Source organism: Sorex araneus, chromosome 6 (assembly GCF_027595985.1).
Source record: "Sorex araneus isolate mSorAra2 chromosome 6, mSorAra2.pri, whole genome shotgun sequence".
Taxonomy (NCBI): Eukaryota; Metazoa; Chordata; class Mammalia; order Eulipotyphla; family Soricidae; genus Sorex; species Sorex araneus.
In genome coordinates this window covers 151966806-151987738 of record NC_073307.1, presented here as the reverse complement: position 1 = coordinate 151987738, position 20933 = coordinate 151966806, and the positions used below count along the sequence as shown (strand labels likewise).

The 20933-nt window shown below is 36.9% G+C and overlaps 1 protein-coding gene across 1 annotated transcript; it reads right to left on the bottom strand.

The window, feature by feature from the left end:
* Positions 1-601: 601 nt before the first annotated feature.
* LOC101551087 (olfactory receptor 5D13-like) lies at positions 602-20228 on the bottom strand. Its single transcript, XM_055143738.1, has 2 exons — positions 20095-20228; positions 602-1577 (listed from the first exon to the last, which is right to left on the bottom strand). Exons 1-2 carry the CDS (start codon positions 20226-20228, stop codon positions 602-604), a joined length of 1110 nt encoding a protein of 369 aa, XP_054999713.1.
* Positions 20229-20933: the final 705 nt, after the last annotated feature.

Genomic DNA, 20933 nt, shown 5'->3' with positions numbered 1-20933 from the left:
CACTTAGTCTTTGATTTATTCAGTATAAAATATGTAAGGTGGTTCTTTTAGAATTTAACCTAATTTTGTGAAATTTACAATATTACATTCAAACTTTTTACATTTTATGTTTTTATATTAATGAGTAAAATTCTTCATTATAAGAATCATTGTTTATATTTTATATAAAATACATATATATTTTTATTTCAAATATATTTAAGAAAAATTTGACCACATACCACATGGACATAGATATTAATAGAGAAATTTTTGTTACAAATTTTCATTTAGATCTTAGTTTTATAACCATGAGCTTTATCACTACTCATATAAATAATGTTATTTTATTAAATAAAAATAGTTCTATAGAGAACATATTAGGAGAATACAAGAGGGGCAAATGGGAAACATATAGAGCAAAATAAAATATTGCACACACTAAGTTGAAATGTGGATGATTCCAGAACTTGAATGAAAACAAAAATTTTTAAACTTACATTACTAGACATTAAAGTGGACATGTATCAGAATATCACCTAAATAATTGCAATATTCAAGTCAATTTTGATATCTAATAACTATAACAAATATTTTTAGAAAAAGTATTGCATATTTTGCATTATATTTTATCACTGCATAATTTCATACAAAAAAATTTCCTAACTGTTTCTTTCACATCTTTGTTTCTAAGACTGTAGATCAGTGGGTTGAGCATGGGGATAACCACTGTGTAAAAGACGCAGCCCACCTTGACCATCAGCCATGAATTTTTGGAGTTAGGAACACAGTAGAGAAAGAGGAGGGTCCCATGGAAGACAGTAATAGCAGTGAGATGGGAGGCACAAGTGGAGAAGACTTTCTTCCTCCCCCCTGTAGAAGGCATCTTCATGACTGTGATAAAAATGAAAGCATACGATGTAAGAACGATGATCAGGGTGCTTACTTCATTGGAGGTAGCAAGGACATTGAGGAGCAAGTGATTGATGTAGGGGTCAGAATAAGAGACAGAGGTAATGGAAGAATGTTCACAAAGAAAGTTGTTTATGACATTCCTTCCTCTGTATGATGAATTCATTAGAAAGTAGCAGAGAGTGGAGGAACAAACTACACCCCAAGAGTATGATGCACCCACCAACATGGCACAAAGCTTATGGGACATCACAGTTGTGTACTGTAGAGGTTTACAAACGGCCACAAACCGGTCATAGGCCATCACAGCCAGCAAGAACACTTCTGTCACCACAAGGGTACAGTGAAAGAAGAATTGAGTCAGACAATCTGCAAACTTGATGGTTCTGTCTTCCACAACCAAGTTTTCTAGCAGTTTGGGTGTAACGACTGTACAGTAACAGAAATCGACAAAGGATAAGTGGCTGAGGAAATAGTACATTGGAATATGGAGTTTGGGATTGATCTTGATCACCAAGATCATACCCAGGTTCCCTACTACAGTGATGATGTAAATTATTAAGAATAACAGGAACAGAGGTGTCTGGAGAACAGGATATTCTGAAAATCCCAGGAGAATGAAGGTGGCTTCAACACTCTGGTTTTCTGGGATCCTGTACACAACAGAACCAAGTTTATTCAGAAAACTGAAACATAACAACATCCAGAATACATAAGTTTAACATAAGGAAAGATTGGTGAGTAGTGATTTAAAGATATCTGTGTTCAGTGAATATCTTGCCTAAAACTCTATAACCTACTACAATCACAATTGCAAAGTACCAGGGGACTTTCTATAAAAAGATCAATTAAAAAAATTTTGAGGGGCTGGAGCAATAGCACAACGGGTAGGGCGTTTGCCTTGTACGCGGCCTACCCGGGTTTGATTCCCAGCATCCCATATGGTCCCCTGAGCACTGCCAGGGGTAATTCCTGAGTGCAGAGCCAGGAGTAACCCTTGTGCATCTGCAGGTGTGATCCAAAAAGAAAAAAAAATTGAGTAAAGAGCACAGGTAGATCTTATCAACAATATTTATTTTATTTATTTATTTTTTTTTGCTTTTTGGGTCACACCTGGTGATGCACAGGGGTTACTCCTGGCTCTGCACTCAGGAATTACCCCTGGCCGTGCTCAGGGAACCATATGGATGCTGGGATTTGAACCCGGGTCGGCCGTGTGCAAGGCAAACGCCCTACCCTCTGTGCTATCTCTCCAGCCCCGATTATCAACAATATTTAAAATGATCCACCACAGGATTTTCAGAGGCACTTGTTTTACCAGTAACAAACAATCAAAATTTTTGTATCTGTGTGTGGTAAAAATCTTGAATTGAAGATAAGGCATACACTTTTGACAATTTTCGTGCAGCCTCATAGATTTAACTATGATTATTTACACTTGAAAATTAAACATGGAACAAAGTTTAAATCTGTTTTTTAAGAGCTCACATATCTATATCTAAATTTACTTTCCTAAAAGAGCCATAGGCTGTTTCTTTTTTTTTTATATTTTTTGCTCAGAAGCACTCTTTTTAGAATGATAACTTTTAAGTTAATAATAAAATTACAAACAATCACTAATAGAGTGTTCGCCTTTCATGAGGCCAATTCGTGTTTGATTCCTCCACTCCTCATGGAGAGCCCGGCAAGCTACTGATAGTATTGCGCCTGCAGGGCAAAGCCTGGCAAACTACCCATGGCATATTGGATATGCCAAACACAGTAACAATAAGTCTCCCAATGAGAGACATTACTGGTACCTGCTCAAATAAATCAATGAGCAATGGGATTACTTTGACAGTGACAAACAATGCTCTATCAATGTATAAACAGTTTATATATACATATATCATATATAGAGTACAGTATTATAATGATACGTATAAAAAGCATTTATATATAGTATATGAACAGTATTATATATGTGATATTGTTTATGTATTATAAATAAGCTGAATTATTATATGACTAATATTTAATTTGCTGGAGACTAGTACCATTGCACCATTAAATGTTCAACATAGCTACTCTAACTTAATTACAGTGGGGGACAGATTCCTGAGGTATTTATTATGATTTTTAAAAATTATCAATTATTTTTTGTTTTGCTTTGCAGAGTATATTTTAAACAAACACATTTACATATGACTTTCATTTCATATATTGCTTCTTTCTTTATTGCTTCATTCATATTACCTTTGCATGACTCATTTCATGAGGTCATGATTCTTTATTAATTATAACACTATCAATGAGTATGTTCTCACCAATATGGCATTTTCATCCACAGCAACAACAATACCTATTACACTTATTTGTTCTCATTTACAATGCTAGCGTTGTGTTTTCTTCTGCAAAGTTCAATTAAAAAGCGAAGGTATGCTAGTATATAGTGAGTGTTCAATGATCAAAATATCTATTCAATACATAAATATGAATGTAACTTACACTACACAATAAATATATCTCTGAATTTATCTTCATTATTCATAAAGACTGTGGTTCCCCTAAATGGTAAGCACTACGAAGAATAGTTCAAGTTTGTTGAGTGACTTTGAAAGCTACCAAGGGAACCGGCACTCAGATCAGAGGATCAGAATTTTCAGTGGAAACTCGTTCTCCCTTTAAAAAGAAACGAAGGTAGACTACGTACTTCAAGTTTAATGATTAATCTTCTATGTGTACAAAAGAAAACTTCATAGTATACAACAAGGATGATTAGGAGAGTATTCTCCAAGGTAGTAAGACTATGTGGAAATTCTGAATCCTTTTTAACTCCTATCTGATCATTTCTACATCATGTTTGTAAGTTAAAAACTATACTCCATCAAAAAGGAATGCCCTGCCACAGAGGCGGGGTGAGAGGGGATGGGATTGGGAGGTGGGAGGGATACTGGGTTCACTGGTGGTGGAGAATGAACACTGGTAGAGGGAGGGGTGCCTGAACATTGTATGAGGGAAACACAAGTATAAAAATGCGTAAATCTGTTTCTGTACCCCCATGGTGATTCACTAATTAAAAAATTAAAATAAAAAAACCCCCTATACTCCAGAATGCAAAGTGCTTCTTGAGTTTTGACTACAGTCTAGCAAACCAATATTGATCCAAATTTCTTCTCTATAGCTAGTTTAACAAATGTACAGAAAAAAAACTATGCTCTTTCAATTGGTACTTGAAATGGGGATATATTTGGCTCGAGAGAGTAGTCTAATGGATCTGAGAAGTTAATGAATAAATTCCTATAAAACGTCCATATAAAATGAGTCAGAATCAAGTAGAACTCTATGATTCTTGCTGTCATCAAAGAGCTTCACTATTAAAGGAAGTCTTCCACCTGACATATTGAAATTGGATGAAAGCCCCAAAAGAAAGAGTATGTGAATGAGTGAATTTTAGTTTTATGTTAGAGTGAAAATGATCATAAAGTATCTAGATGAACTTGTTAAGTCAGAAGACATTATAAATACACTTTTAGACAGACAAAACCAATAATAATCCTGAAATCTCTTGGGACTGGGAACCCTGAATTACCCTAAAACAATGTCTCTAGGGTAAAACATAATGATCAATACTCTAATTTGTAAATTCCCTGTGTTTCTGTCTAAAAGTCTCAAGTGCATTTTTCTACCATTATACACAATTATTCTCTAAGCTACTTCTTGATTTGTTACTGAAATCTTAATGCACTAATAAGAAGAGGAAGATCAATGCACATACAATATTATAAAAATTATTGGCTTTATTAGTAGTTTTGAATAAGCACCTGTAGTTTCCACTCATTTATGACTTTTTCCCAAAACAATGCAAAGCTACTATGGTTTTGACTCATAAACATAACTGCACCATCAATATATACCTACCCTTTATTTTGATTGCTGTTTTTTAATTCTCTTACTTGGTAGTTTCATGTATTCTTCTATCACAAGTATTATATAACTTTTAGTGTATTCACAAATGCACCCAAAACTTTTGGAATGAAATTTTTATCAATATATGTAGCACTTTTATATTTTTCAAACTGTCTACTTGATTCTGTAGGACTATTGTGGCAATGTCTGAGTAGTCGTGGACTGAGAGGAAAATCATTGGCTTAAGGATAAATATAATTGTTGGAATCTGTTCAAGTACGCTGACCTGCGCTTCCCTTACACAGGCATATCTGTTCTTTCACTCATCTCCTGAAAAATGACATAACTCTGGTATAAATACAGAAGGTCAGGTCAATGTTCACAGTTTTTTATTGAGCTTCAAGGAGTTGATAACTGTGTTCACTTATATGAGATTATAAATTTCTATGAACACCTTTCTTAGATTCCCAGTGACACCTGTCATATTATTTTCTTTTCATATATACCATGTACCCCCAGAATCATGAGTCATTTGAGAAACCATCATTTGTAAAGTACATTTTTATCATCAATGATGTTTTTTCTATAATTATTATGGGGAACATTATGCATAACAGCAAATAGTATAGCATAATTTTTGTCCACAGACATTTTAGCATAATGTGATCAAAAAAAAAGCTGAAAGCATCCAGTTATATTCAAAACCCATAGAATTTATGAAAAAATCAAGATAAATCCGAAGATCTATTTATTATATTGTGAAAGTCACATTCACATACTTATGTATTGAATAGGTGTTTTGGTCACTGAACACTCACTCTATCCTAGTATACCATTTTCTTGTGAATTAGACTTTGTAGAAAATAATTCAGAGACTAAATATCAACATGTTGTAAGATCAGAAACCAAATATTTCCAGTAAACTGAATTAAGTAGGCATGAGGGAGTTAGATAATAGTCATTTGTGTTTTGCAAAATTTCTTGGAACATGGGAATGATTATGATATCCTTCTTAAGTGAGTACAGTAAAATTGAATTTACTTACCTAGCTTCAGAAAAACTTGATTTATTCATTTATGGAAAAGTCTTTGCTAAAATTATTGACTGGTAATTTTTGCTGATCATTTACCTTCTTTGTGAGATAATAGTAAACTTTAAAATATTTTTAGGAAATTATATATTAAGTATATGGGCTGGAGCAATAGCACAGAGGATAGAGCATTTGCCTTGCATGCAGCTGACCAGGGTTCAATTCCTTCACCCCTCTCAGAGAGCCCGGGAAGCTACCCAGAGTCTCCAACCCGCAGCAGAGCCTGGCAAGCTACCCATGGTGCATTCGATATGCCAAAAACAGCAACAATAATTCTCACAATGGAGACATTACTGGTACCCGCTTGAGACAATAGATGAGCAACAGGATGACAGTGATACAGTTGCAGTGATATTAAAATATATATAAAGGAAAATGAATTTGCCTTTAACTGTTTAATAGATAATCACAGAGATGTTCACAGAAGAAGGAAATCTAAAAGTTGAGTCTAACATCACACTGTGTTATATTTCTGTTCAAATAAGGCCTTGGGGATGTTCACTCTGGAGAATATTATTGAAGTAGTGTTGCCCATGATTACAAATAGACCATTAGATGAAACAAGGTCCTCCCTGATCTTTTAATTATCTTGAGCATACACTAATGATCAGGCATAATTTCATCATAAAAGTTAAACCATTAAACTTTTGTTTTCAAATGCCTGTTTCAAAAGCAGAAACATATGAAAGAAAATTCAACCTACTGGGCATGATCTCTAATTTATTAAAAAACTGAACAATTAATTGCATACTATAAATTTCAGTTCCTATATCAACTTTTTAAAAATTTTTACATTAAAAATCAACCACCAACACAGAATTTATAAATATCTTACAAATGGAGCCAGCAATCTTTTGTGCAATAAAAAATTAATAATGTGCTTCTTTCAGGTTATTTAGATCAGAAACCTCAGTCTGAACCACTAAATTTTGTAAGGAGAAAATTAAAACCACCATTAGAAATACATAAATTAATAGACCTGACTATTCACATCAGGTTTTATTTATAAAAAGAAAGTATAGAGCTAAAAAGAGAGAGTACAGAGAAAATGGTCTTGACCATGCGTGTGACTGACCTTGGTTCAATCCCTGACACCGAATATGTTATTCAGAGAACTCTTCTAGGAGTGATCCCTGAGCACAGAGCCTGGAGTAAGACCTGAGCACTACTGGGTATGCTACTTCCACTCAGAAAAGAAATATTAAAAAAGGTAAATATGCTTTGGGTTGTGCATAACATTTTGATAACATACAAAATCATACAAAATATAAGTTTATTAGTATGTAAGATTCAAAATTTTTATAGTGTATTGGGTGAACATTAGTTTATTCTGTAATGTAACTTACAATAACTATTGTGTATTTAAATATGTGAGGAAAAACAATATTTTTATTTTGTTTATTTAAATTTTTATTTTATAAGTAGTTTGCAATATTTGATTACATTTAATATTCAAACACCAATCTCACCATCATGACACCTTCCCACCACCATTTTTTAGAAGTTTACATACTGAACTACAACTCCTACCCCAAAGCAGAACCAAAATAATACATTTTGTATTGTTTGTTATAAAAAAACACCGAAAATGCTACAAAAAAATGTTTCTTAGAGGAAAGACTGTGAAGAAACGTTGTGTTTTACCCAGGGACCATAAGAGATCACTAACATGAAGTTGTAATTAAAGGTTGAGGTTTGTATGCTTTTATAATTATATATATACATATATATGTGTGCGTGTGTGTATGTATTTATATATGTACATATATATGTAAACATAAAAATATTTCCCTCTAAGATTGTTTGCCTCCTACTTTGAACCCCATCAAATAAATGTGTTCTGGTACTCTTGAAGTATGGGTGGTGCATAGTATGAAGTGTTCCGCGGTCACATTTGTAGCCACACAGTGCAGAAATAGCTTCACTTGTGGGTGAGGCTCGGCCTGAGAATGTGGAGAGTGGCTGTGAGCAGGGCAGCCTTTGAGTTCTGGAGTGTTCTGTCTGCTGGGCTGGGCCCCTTGGGGAAGGGAGGGGTCTCACCTACCCCCCTCCAGAGCGCTTCAAATGAAACAACCTAGCGTGGGTTCCGGAGACATGGTTATGGCAAAAGTCATGTTATGCTCCCGTCTGGGAGAGAAGGACATGCGACCGAAACAAAAATTTTATTTTAAAATGTAAATACAATTCTCGATACTATTACTATGTACAAGCTTGCTACATTTTCTTTTGTCCTTTATGATATGTTGAGTGCCTTAAGAATCCTTTTCAGAAGATGTTATAAAATAGTCATGCCTGATATATATTCAAGTAATAACAATATAATAGAAACGAAACTTTTTATAGTAGTATAATGTGTCACTGTCACTGTATCACTGTCATCTTGTTGTTCATAGATTTACTCAAGCAGGCACCAGTAATGTCTCCATTTGTCTTAGCCCTGAGAGTTTAGCAGGCTCTCCTTACTTGTCTTTCCCAACAATTGGAGGCTCTTTCAGGGAAATGAGACCCGTTACTGTTACTGTTTTTGGCATATCGAATATGCCGTGGGGAGCTTGCCAGGCTCTCCAGGCTCTGCTGTGCAAGCGGGATACTCTCGGTAGCTTGCCAGGTTCTCTGAGAGGTATGTATATATATATGTATATATATATATATATATTTCCCTGTATTATTTTATGGAAAATTGGTAGGGAGTGTCTTATCTGAGTATAATGTACAGGAACTTAAAAAGAAAGAAAACAAGAGCTTTGTGTGCAAAGATAGTCTATCATAGTATAGTTGAATGTGTAGTGTAGATTAGTTCAACAAAATGTAGAGTTTATGCAGGATAAAATTTATACCGAGTTAACAAGACAAAATTGAGAGATCAGAAGATTCAAACTACAAAACTGATGTAGGCAGGCGAGTGTGAAGTAGTAAGCCTGGTAATTAAGCTCTATGTCAATGGGACAAGTGAAGCGTACTGAAAAGTTTGTAATTATAAAAAATGTTATTAATGTGAATGAAGTTCATTCAGTTCTAATTTTAGTTCTAATATGATAGTCATTATCATTAAGTTAGTTCCTTTAGTAGTTTAAGTAAATAGAAAGATGTAAATCCCATTACATGTTAACTTGAAAGGGAAAATCTTTGAAAGTGAATTATTCCAAATTATCTTTTGAATGTTACATTGGTTTACATGGTTTTATATGATGTATGGGTATGTGTAATCACACACAATGCAATATCAAACTACTAATACACCTTTATAATCATTTACTGGATTCTTTTTTCTGTTGCCTACTTCCACCACATAATTCTGGGGTAAGAGTCCAAGAGTTTGATTTGGTTTTTATTTTTCTATGCCTTGGCTTTGTTCCTTATTATTTCACATAAGGGAGAGACTATTCATGGGAGTATCAGTGTTTATCCTTTAGACTAAACTTGCTAATGTCACCTTGTCCAGTTCCATCTATGTTGTAGCAAAAAGCAGAATGTTGTTCTTCTTATTACTTGAGTAGTGTCTGAATGGGTGTAAAGGCAACTTCCATTTTTTATTGTAGGAGTTATTTCCATATCATGGCTGGAAAGTAGAGCTGCAACAGTAAGAGGCATATAATTTTCCTCATTAGTAATTTCATATTCAGTGGCTAATATCTAAGAGTAAAATTGCTCAGTCATGCAATAGATCTATCTATCCATTTATCTGTCACTGTCACTGTCATCCGTTGCTCATTGATTTGCTCGAGCGGGCACCAGTAATGTCTCCATTGTGAGACTTGTTTGTTACTCTTTTTGGCATATCAAATATGCCACGGGTAGCTTGCCAGGCTCTGCTGTGCTGGTGAGATACTCTCAGTAGCTTGCTGGGCTCTCTAAGAGAGGTGGAGGAATTAAACCTGGTTCAGCCATGTGCAAGGCAAACGCCCTTCCGCTGTGTTATCGCTCCAGCCAGTCTATCTATCTATCTATCTATCTATCTATCTATCTATCTATCTATCTATCTATCTATCTATCTATCTATCTATCCATCTATCTATCTATTTGTATTTTTTGAGAAATATTCATATTGATTCTACTAATCCTGGACCAATTTGCATTTCATTCCCACCAACACTGACTGTGAGAATCTTTCACGCCACATCCATGTCAACACTTGTGTTTCTGACCCCTTAAATATAGGACATTCTTAAAGGTGTGAGGTAACATCTCATTGTATTGTGACTCCTATTTTCCTTATGATTAGTGATGAAACAATTTTTCATGTTCCTCAATAGGATGATCTACCCTGGTGTCAAGGTTGATTTTGCCATTCAAGCTATTCTGTTCCTATAAACAAATTTTGGTCACATTCAGTATATTTCCTAAGATAACGACATTGGGATTCTTTTCTGTTTGTTTATTTTGAAACATTCTGGTGTAGCTCAAAGGAGGACTCCCTTCTCAGTGCTGACAGGTAACTTCAAGTGGTGTTTAGGGAATTCTGTTCCTGGTCCTTGAACCCAAGCTTCATGCATAAACTTCAGTCTTTTGAACTATCTTCCCGTTTCTCATCTAGATTCTCATAAGAATCTGTATTGATTTTTTTTTATCAATATGGTTTACTGTTTTAATATTTTTTATCAATATTGTTTCTTGTATTGATATTTAAAACAATATTCACTATTCTACAAAAAAGTGATCATTGATGTAAAGAGAGGGGTTCTGCAGGGTGATACCATTTTACTGAAACTCTTCAGTGCCAACCTCAAGAACATCATGTGACAACTGGAATGGGAAGGAATGGGAGTGAAGATAGATGGTCGGCAACTATACCACTTCCACTTCACTGATGACATCATTCTTATAACACCAAACATTAGCCCTTTGGATCCGGCTGCGGAGCGAGCATGATGGAAGAGCCCAAGGGAGCGCCCTTGGACTCCAGGCAGACCACTGAACTAATTCCGGCATGGGACCAGAGACCCCACGGTGCGCTGAAACAGTGGGAACCGGGCATCCCCCAATTCTTTTAACCTGTCTCTCTCTCTCAACTCCTCCCTCCTGAACACAGCGCAGGACTTCTCCATCTTATGAGCACCATAAAAGGGTAAAAGTTTGTAGTGATGTTATTTCTGGTTGTACTTTCCCTGGACTTTATACAGAAACCCAAAACCGCGTGGCCGCTGCTGCGGCCGCGCGACCTAATGTCATCTTAGCATCAGCAATATGTAATGGTTCGCTTTTAATGGGTCGGACTTTTGTGGGAGATCCTAACAAGAATAGTAAGTCTGTTGCTGAAATATTGAAGGCAATCAAAACGGTAGCCATCTCTGTAGACTAAACTAAGCTATATCCCCACGCCAGCTGAGAAGAAATTTTCTTCTTTCTCGGGAAGAAACACGGCGTGTCGTCAACTACAGTGTAATGTCCATTAAGCAAACAGACCTGGTGGCGTGGGAATGGGATATAAGGGGAAAAATTATGTACATGGAACAGTGGGACGCTGGTGGAATCTCGAGCCGGAGCCAATACCAGAGCAAGACCTTCGGTTCCAGAAACTGCTTGCAGACACTCTACTAGTCTATCAACAAAGCCAGAGCCCCACGTCTGCTGATGACGGGAAATAACCATCCTTTTCGTTTTCTTTTTCCCTTGTCAGGCAGTGTGGCGATTACTAAACAGGCGTGAACTCGGTGGCGCGGGGCAAGGGGGAAAAAGAAAAGTTATGTAACAAACAGCGGGACTTAATATCTCTATATTCTTAGTAGTGGAGAACTATCAAATGCCTCCTTGGAAATAGGACTGCTTTTCTTTTTTGGGGGAAACCCCAACAACGGTAGTGAGTTGTGTGTTGAAACATGGAATGTAATCGAGATAAGGCATAAACGAAGTGAAACTTATCAAGTACAAGGGTGGGGACTGGGGAGGTGGGAGGGGGCGGCAGGTATACTGGGGGGGTTGGTGATGGAGGATGGGCACTGGTGAAGGGAAGGGTGTTTGAGAATTGTATAACCGACATAATCCTGAGAACTATGTAACCCTCCACATGGTGATTCAATAAAATTAAAAAAAAAAAAACACCAAACATTAGCCAAATGGCACAAATGCTGGCCAACTTGAACTGCAAGTGTGGAAAGGTCGGACTGCAGCTGAATCTCAACAAAAAGATGTTCATGAAAAATGAACTAGTCCCTGATCTCCATTTGCTCTCACTGGAACAAACATCTCTGAATGCAGCAACTATGTGTACCTGGGTCGTGAAGTCAACATGAGGAACAACTTGGCGCCAGAACTGCACAGGAGGAAGAGAGCAGCGTGGAATGCCTTCAAGAGCATCGAAGAAGTGGATAAGAGGACAAAGAAACTCCAGCTTCAGGCACATTTTTTTTCGACTCCACCGTTCTTCCTCGGAGACCTGGACCCTACTCGAACAGGATAGAATGCTATTCGGGTATCCCAAGGAGGAATGGAAAAAGCTATGTTAGGAGTATCACATTTCACTTAAGTGAGAGAAGGAATCCGGAGTTCCAACCTCCATCGATGGACAAGAATCAGGGACACTGTCTCCTTTGCCAAGGCATTGACAATCAGAGGGGCCGGACACGCAATGCGATTCAGAGATGACCACTGGACTAGCGCTGTTACTGACTGATTCCACGGGATATCAAAAGACCACATGGCTGCCCACCAACAAGATGGTCAGACTTCTTTGTCAAAACCCTGATTGAACGATTTGAGGCTCTTACCATTCCTGGAGCGAGCAGATATCATTCATTGGGCTACACTAGCACTTGACATGGACGAATGGAGACATTACTTGCGTCCGCTCGAGCAAATCGAGGATCAAATCGAGGATTAGCGGGATGACAAGTGATATAAGTGATTGATATTGTTTTTACCATTTTAGTGAGCTGTTTAGGGTTTTCTATGTATGTCTTGCCACCTGCAAATCTTGATAGTTTTAGTTCATTTTTCAAGTTGAATTCCTTTCATTTTCTTTATTTGCCTTATTGTGATGTGTCTTCCAGTGTGAAGTTGAATGATAGTAATGAGAGTGTACATCCCGATTTCTGCCTGATCTTATAAGAAAAGCTTTCAGATTTTTGCTAACCTTTCAGTGTTCAAACAACGAGAAACAGAGCACATGAACAGTTGAATTGTTAAAAAGGAAATTGAAAAGACAATTAAAAATCTCTCTGAAAGCAAACACCAAATCCAGTTGGGTTCACTAGTTAGATTTTCCAAAAATTTAAGGAAGATTTACTCCCAATCATCTTTCTTAACATCTTGTATTGTTTCTTGCATTTTCATTCAAATGTTGTTTTTTAAATTTTTTTTTATTTCATCCTAAAATTGACTTTAGATCTTAGTTGTTTTTAGTTCTTTTAGTAAGGTAAATATTTAGTCTATTAAATATGTATATAACTTGTAATTCCAAGAAATTGTATGCATGTCAATGCATACATAAATATATTAATATGTGTGAAACAAAACATACGTGTGACCATACATATAATAAAAACATAAATATATTAATGTTTTTGTTTTGTTTACATAGTTTGAATGTGAAAAAGAAATCACTGTCACTGTCATCACTGTCACTGTCATCCTGTTGCTCATCGATTTCCTCTAGTGGGCACCAGTAACATCTCCACTGTAAGACTTGGTACTGTTTTTGGCATACCGAATACGCCATGGGTAACTTGTCAGGGTCTGCTGTGAGGGCAGGATACTTTCAGTAGTTTGCTGGGCTCTTTGAGAGGGGCGGAGGAATCGAACCGGGGTTGGCTGCATGCAAGGCAAACGCCCTACCCGCTGTGCTATGGCTCCAGCCCATGTGAAAAAAAAAATGTTGGGTTTAATTTTATCCAATATTACCAAATTGGATAACCTTATATTGTAATATCATTTTCATATTTAGTATATTTTTATTTCATCAAGTTCAGCAGCGGGGGTAAACAATTCTTTTTCAAATAGAAGTAGATTACTAGTCTTTGTACCTTGCAACTGATACTAATAGAATAGCCACTAGATGGCAGGTGAATACCATAATTTAAATCAAGACAGTTCAGTCTCAACATCTAGTCTTAAAGAGGATAGTATTTTGAATGTTTCCATCCCAAGCTCCACCCCCTGCGCCAAAGCAGAACTGAAATAATATATTTTGTGTTGTTTGTTATAAAAAATGCTGAAAATGCTACAGAATAGTTTCCTTAGAGGAAAGAGTGTGAAGATCGTTGTATTTTGTTTGAAATATAGTGGTGGGAAGGTGTTGTGGTGGTGGGATTGGTGTTTGAATATTAAATGTAATCAAATATTGTGAACTACTTTATAAAATTAAAAAATAAAGAAGATAGTAAATCAATAGAACATGCTCATTATTGAATTATTTTGTAAAGACAACTTAAATTAATTTGTTTAATTGATATGTTCTCATACATACTCAGCTGTGCTCAGGACTTACTCCTGACTCTACACAGGGATGACTCCTAGAAGGGGTGGAAGTTGGGAAGGGGGAGGCTTTTTGGTGTTACATGTTATATGGTCCCGGGGACTGAACCCATTAGCCATGTGCAAGCAAGCACCCTATCCACTGTACAATCTTTCCTGCCTGTCAATTCAAATTTTATACCATGATCAAATAATAAATTGATTTGATTATTCACTTCACAGAAATCTTGTGTAGGGATAAGGGAACAAATATTTAAAGGTGGCAAATTATTGGAACCTGTTCAAGCATTAAATCACTTTTATTTATTATTTTTTTACTTTTTAAAAACCAATACTAACTATTGCTCATTATTTGAAAAATTTTAACATATACATACATGGTAATGAAGGACTTATCTATTCTTAGAGCTGTGCATTTTTAACTTGGCCTTTTAAAGGTCTATTATCAAATGTATTTTTATTTTGCTGCAATTTCCCTAAATGACTAGTATTGTGGTTAAAAAGTACTATATAATCACTGGGGTAGGAGAGAGAACCTGGGAGCACTAGTGGAGAAAAGATGACACTGTTAGTAGAATCAATGATGAAACACTATGTCAAAACTCCAGATATAAATAACTTTGCAAATCAGGAAATAAAAATTTGTAAAGAAGATACTCTAATTTTTAACTCAAATTCTAATTTTATATTATTAAAAAGTTATTTTTTTCATTGATGGATTAGGTTCTGAGAAATCTAAAATTATTTTCTGTGGATTTATTTTTTAAAATATTAAAAGTAGGTTGATAGATACTTAAGTTTATAATCGCACACTTTGTTAAATTTACACACATTTATACCACAAAGAATTTTTTCCTAATAAACAACAAGACTCTATGGCAGTCAATTTTAAATCATACATAAAAGTAAAATAAAGCCATAAATTTATCAATATTTTATTAGAAAATATTGGTATACATTCATACAATAAACACTGCATATCAAAAAGAAAAGAGGAAATTTAAAAAAAAAAGATGAATAGATGTTATAAACATACTAATCAAAGTTTTGGTAGAAACGTTCAAATGCTGTATCTATATAGCACTGTAATCCCGTTGTTCATTGATTTGCTTGCGCGGGCACCAGTTACGTCTCCATTGTGAGACTTGTTACTGTTTTTGGCGTATCCAATATGCCACGGGTAGTTTGACAGGTTCTGCTGTGCAGGTGAGATATTCTTGGTAGCTTGCTGGGCTCTCCTAGAGTTTCAAAGAAATTGAACCTGGGTCTGCCATATGCAAGGCAAACATCCTACCCACTGTGCTATCGCTCCAGCCCGCTATATCTATATAGTATTGTAGCACTGCACTGTCGTCCCGTTGTTCATTGATTTGCTCAAGGGAGCACCAGTAACGTCTCCATCGTGAGACTTGTTAAGTTCATTTATTTATATAAAGATAAGAATATATAAAATATTGGTGGTTTAAATGTGAATAACAATTTCAACTAGATGATGTTAACCTTTAAAAAATGAATCAAGTTAACTTCTGAGCTTTATTAATGTCCTCATTCTTGATCACTATGTTGATTTGAGATGTTGCTCCTTTTCCTTAATTCTGGGCAAATTGTGCTTGCCTTGTTTTTTAATAAGGACAACATACAATAGAATTCATGGGGCTAGGTCTATTCCTGGTCCTGTTTAACACAATGATGTGGACCTAAAAATTGTGTTTGCAATACCCATCAGATAAGGGGTTGATATCAATGGTATATAAAGCACTGGTTGAGCTCTACAAGAAGAAAACATCCAACCCCATCAAAAAATGGGGCAAAGAAATGAACAGAAACTTTACCAAGGAAGAAATACGAATGGCCAAAAGGCACATGAAAAAGTGCTCTACATCACTAATCATCAGAGAGATGCAGATCAAAACAACCATGAGATACCACCTCACACCACAGAGACTAGCACACATCCAAAAGAACAAAAGCAACCGCTGTTGGAGAGGATGTGGGGAGAAAGGGACCCTTCTTCACTGCTGGTGGGAATGCCGACTGGTTCAGCCCTTCTGGAAAACAATTTGGACGACTCTCAAAAAATTAGATATTGAATTCCCATTTGACCCAGCAATACCACTGCTGGGAATATATCCCAGAGAGGCAAAAAAGTACAATCGAAACAACATCTGCACATGTATGTTCATCGCAGCACTGTTTACAATAGCCAGAATCTGGAAAAAACCCGAATGCCCCAGAACGGATGACTGGTTGAGGAAACTTTGGTACATCTATACAATGGAATACTATGCAGCTGTTAGAAAAAAGGAGGTCAAGAATTTTGTAGTTAAGTGGATGGGCATGAAAAGTTTCATGCTGAGTGAAATGAGTCAGAAAGAGAGAGACAGACATAGAAAGATTGCACTCATCTATGGTATATAGAATAACAGAGTGGGAGACTAACACCCAAGAACTGTAGAAATAAGTACCAGGAGGTTGACTCCATGGCTTCGAGGCTGGCCTCACGTTCCGGGGAAAGGTCAACTCAGAGAAGCGATCACCAACTACATTGTAGTCGAAGGCCATGTGGGGGAAGGGAGTTGCGGGCTGAATGAGGGCTAGAGACTGAGCACAGCGGCCACTCAACACCTTTATTGCAAACCACAACAGCTAATTAGAGAGAGAAAACAGAAGGGAATGCCTTGCCACAGTGGCAGGGTGGGGTGGGGGGGAGATGGAATTGGGGAGGGTGGGAGGGACACTGGGTTTACGGGTGGTGGAAAATGGGCACTGGTGAAGGGATGGGTTCCCAAACTTTGTATGAGGGAAGTATAAGCACAAAAGTGTATAAATCTGTAACTGTACCCTCACGGTGATTCTCTAATTAAAAAAAAATAATAAAATAAAATAAACTATATTTTCACTGAAAAAAAAATTGTGTTTGGCCAGGTACAATCTGCATTATAGTGCTAGAGTCAGTTGGTACTTTGGGGATCAACAGGATTGGACCTATTGCTGTAATGCAAATGATATAATTATAATATTTATTACATACATAATATATTATATTGAAGATAACAATAACTTGAAATTGATGGCACAAACAATTTTATTGTAGGGGAACGACAAAAGTCAAAGGAAATAGAGCTAGAGCGGATCTACTAAATAGAGCTTACCTAGAAGGGGTGGGTGGGAGGAACATTAGATACAGTGGTGAAAGGAAATGGGTACTGCAGTGGGGGTGGGAGTGGTGTTAGATGATGAATGCTTAAATCTATTGTCAACAGTACTGTAAAGCATAGTACCATGGTACCACAATAAAAATGGGAAGATTTCTTTGTGAAAATTATCAATAAAACCTAGTATATGTAGTATTTTGTGTGTATAGATATAATGTGGTAGCTATTTACTGTAGCACTGTCATTCCATTGCTCATCAATTTGCTCGAACGGGCACCAGTACGTCTCCACTCTGAGACTTTTTGTTACTGTTTTTGGCATACTGAATATGCCACGGGTAGCTTGCCAGGCTCTGTCGTGCAGGTGGGATAGTCTCGGTAGCTTTCTGGGCTCTCTAAGAGGGACGAAGGAATTGAACCAGGTCAGCTGCATGCAAGGCGAATGCCCTACCTGCTATGCTATTGCTCCAGCTATTTATGCATACAAGAAATAATTTTTAGCAAAAAATAATGTCTGTAAAAATTTAAAATATCATTAACCAGAAATAATATAAATTTTTTGGAGAAGCAGAGAATCTCACTTCAAATCAAATGAAAACAATCAGGTAATATTTTCAAACTGCAAACCTTCAACAGAACTCCAATTACAAGACAAATATTTTTTTTTCTTTTTGAGTCACACCCGGCGATGCACAGGGGCTACTCCTGGCTCTGCACTCAGGAATTACCCCTGGCGGTGCTCAGGGGATCATATGGGATGCTGGGAATCGAACCCGGGTCGACCGCACGCAAGGCAGACGCCCTACCCGCTGTGCTATTGCTCCAGCCCCAAGACGAATATTTTTAAGCTCCACACAACCAGCTATAAAACATTGAATATATATTATCTCCTTAGTTATTTATTTATTTTGGTTTAGGTAACATATTTCACTATGGTCCAGGCTTACTTATGCTTTGTGCTGCTACCCCTGGCTCTGTGCTTAAGGATTACTCCTGGCTATGCTCAGGGAACTATATGTGTTTTCAGGGATTGAACCATGGTTTGTTGTGTGTAATTCAAGTACCTAAATCTTTATAATATCTCTTCACTCTGGCTATACTTTAAAAACCAGTAAGATACAATACAACCAAGATAAAGGATGAAAATGTATATAAAATTATTTCAAATACTAACAAACAAATTTGTATGTGAATATGAATGTTTGACAGGACAAAATTCACTCTCCTAGAAATGAAAAAGCAAGTCCAAAAATTTCAGAAGAATAATGTAAGATCAACTTACTATATTAGACATATTTAAGGAAACTATCATGTAAAATTACACATTATTGCATGTTGATATAAATTTAATGCAAATAAATAACATTATCTTTGGCCCAAAATATAACCTTATGATAAAATATTATGGAGATTAACCTTATAATAAATATAAAGAATGAAATTGAATCTTTATCCTGATTTTCCAATGAAGAAGGGTCAATAATAATTTTTTTCTTTTAACTTTTTAAAAAATTATGTGTATTAAAACACCATAATTAATTTCATTAAGTTATTTATAGTACAATTGTTTTGGGCATATAATATTATAACACCACTCCCACTACCAGTATGACCTCCCCTCTACTAATGTCCCTACTTTCCTTCCTACCCCTCAGGATGCCTTTTTAGCAGGCATCTTAAAATATAACAAATTTACTTAATAATGCTTGCTTCAACAAAATTTAAAGAAATGGAATTTAGAATTTTCAGAAAATAAATAAGCAAAGTCATTTTTAAATTTTTGATTGCCATCTGAATAAAGACATTAAAATCACTTAATACAACTTAATATTCATTTACTTAAACTAGGTTTTAACTTGGAATATAAGATATATTGCATCAAGTTTTAATTTTTACTTGTGTAGGCAATAATTTTTAGAATGGTAATGGCTAAGAAAAAGGGGAAATATGATATGTAAGTTAAGAATTCTCTAAAATAAATATAGGGATAATAAACACATAGATCAAAACTTCCCAACAATCCAAAGTTTTGTATAAATATTATCTAGGATCAATTTATAGCTCAGATTATACATTTGCATATATGTACGGGACCCAGGAGCAGAGACCCTCTACCTGCTTCTCCCAGTCTCTGGCGACGCAGGGATCACGCCCATAAACCACCTTCTGCTGGCGCCAGATAATCTCCTCATCAGCCACTATCCAGAACTCATGGCTGCTTTTCCTGGATGGGAACATAAAATGAGGCCCCCATAACCATGCCACTGGATTCTGCGCCAGGCCGTTTTCACTGGGGATGCCCCAGAGGGGGACGAGGGAGAGCTTTCCCTGCCCCAAGGGACCCAGCCCTGGCAGCCAACCTCCACAACCCAAATGCCGCCACATTCCAGGCTGCTTTTCATACTTTCAGGCCAAGCTTCACGTATGACTGAACATTTTCCTAAACCACACGTCTGTGAAAGTGACCGTACGACACATCATAAGACACTCCCTACTCATTTTCCATAATTACCACACCATGTTTGATTAGAGGCAAGACGGCAATGCTACCGCCCGAGTCCCTCACACTCTCCCGAACCCAGCTCACCATCTTGCCTTAGTCAATGTGTGACTCAGTATGCCAGGCATGGAACTCTACAGGTGATCCCTGCAGGAACTCTACGTATGATTCCTGAGGGACATTGCTGGCTGTTTTGCAAGATTTGGACAGAATGGCATCAGCTGGGCACAAAGAAACCGTGGTGGTGGCCACAGCGTCGCCACCGGGCCTGGCCTAGTTGCTGCGCCGTTGGACATGGCGGCAATGAGCACAGTGGCTCATCCACTGTGGGGTGCTGTCAGCCAACCACCAAGTAACTTGGGACTCAGCGCAGGTGTTCGACCTGGCACAGAACCTCTTCCATAGGGTCCTGCTCTGCCAGCTGCATAACAACTTCTGGGCACACTCCATCAACCTCAAGGAGATCAACTTGTGGCTGCAGATATCCCAGGTTCTGCCCCAAGACGCAGGCAGGTGCCTGTTTGTCAGTGTGCAGATCGTTACAACATGCCAGTCGACCAAAAGCTTACATTCGGTAGACTGGGAACACCTATAAAGGGGATTATTAGAGGCCACCCCAAAAGCATCTGTCCCTCTCAGAAAGCCTGGGAACTTACCAAGAGTATCCCATCTCTACGACAGAGCCTAGCAAGCTACCCATGGTGTACTCAACATGCCAAAAACAGTAACAACGACGTTCCTCATTCCCCTGATGCTGAAAGTGCACCCAATACTCCATCAGGCTACACTAGCACACAACAGGAATGAATGGAGACATTACTGGCATCTGTTTGAGCAAATCGATGAACAACGAGATGACAATGAAACTGTGATATATGTACATGTGCATATCCTGTACATATAGGTACATATAATTATATGAATATATATGTAGAGAAATACATATACACATACACAAATAAGTTCACCATACTCTGAATAAAAAGTATCTTAAACTAGGC

Bases quoted from the DNA above. Each gene is read 5' to 3' on its own strand.
- LOC101551087 (XM_055143738.1), bottom strand. From the start codon at position 20,228: ATGTCCAACGGCGCAGCAACTAGGCCAGGCCCGGTGGCGACGCTGTGG. The intron at 1,578-20,094 runs GTAGAGTTCCTG...GTTATGTTTCAG, and splicing joins ATGTCCCTCAGGAATCATAC to TTTTCTGAATAAACTTGGTT.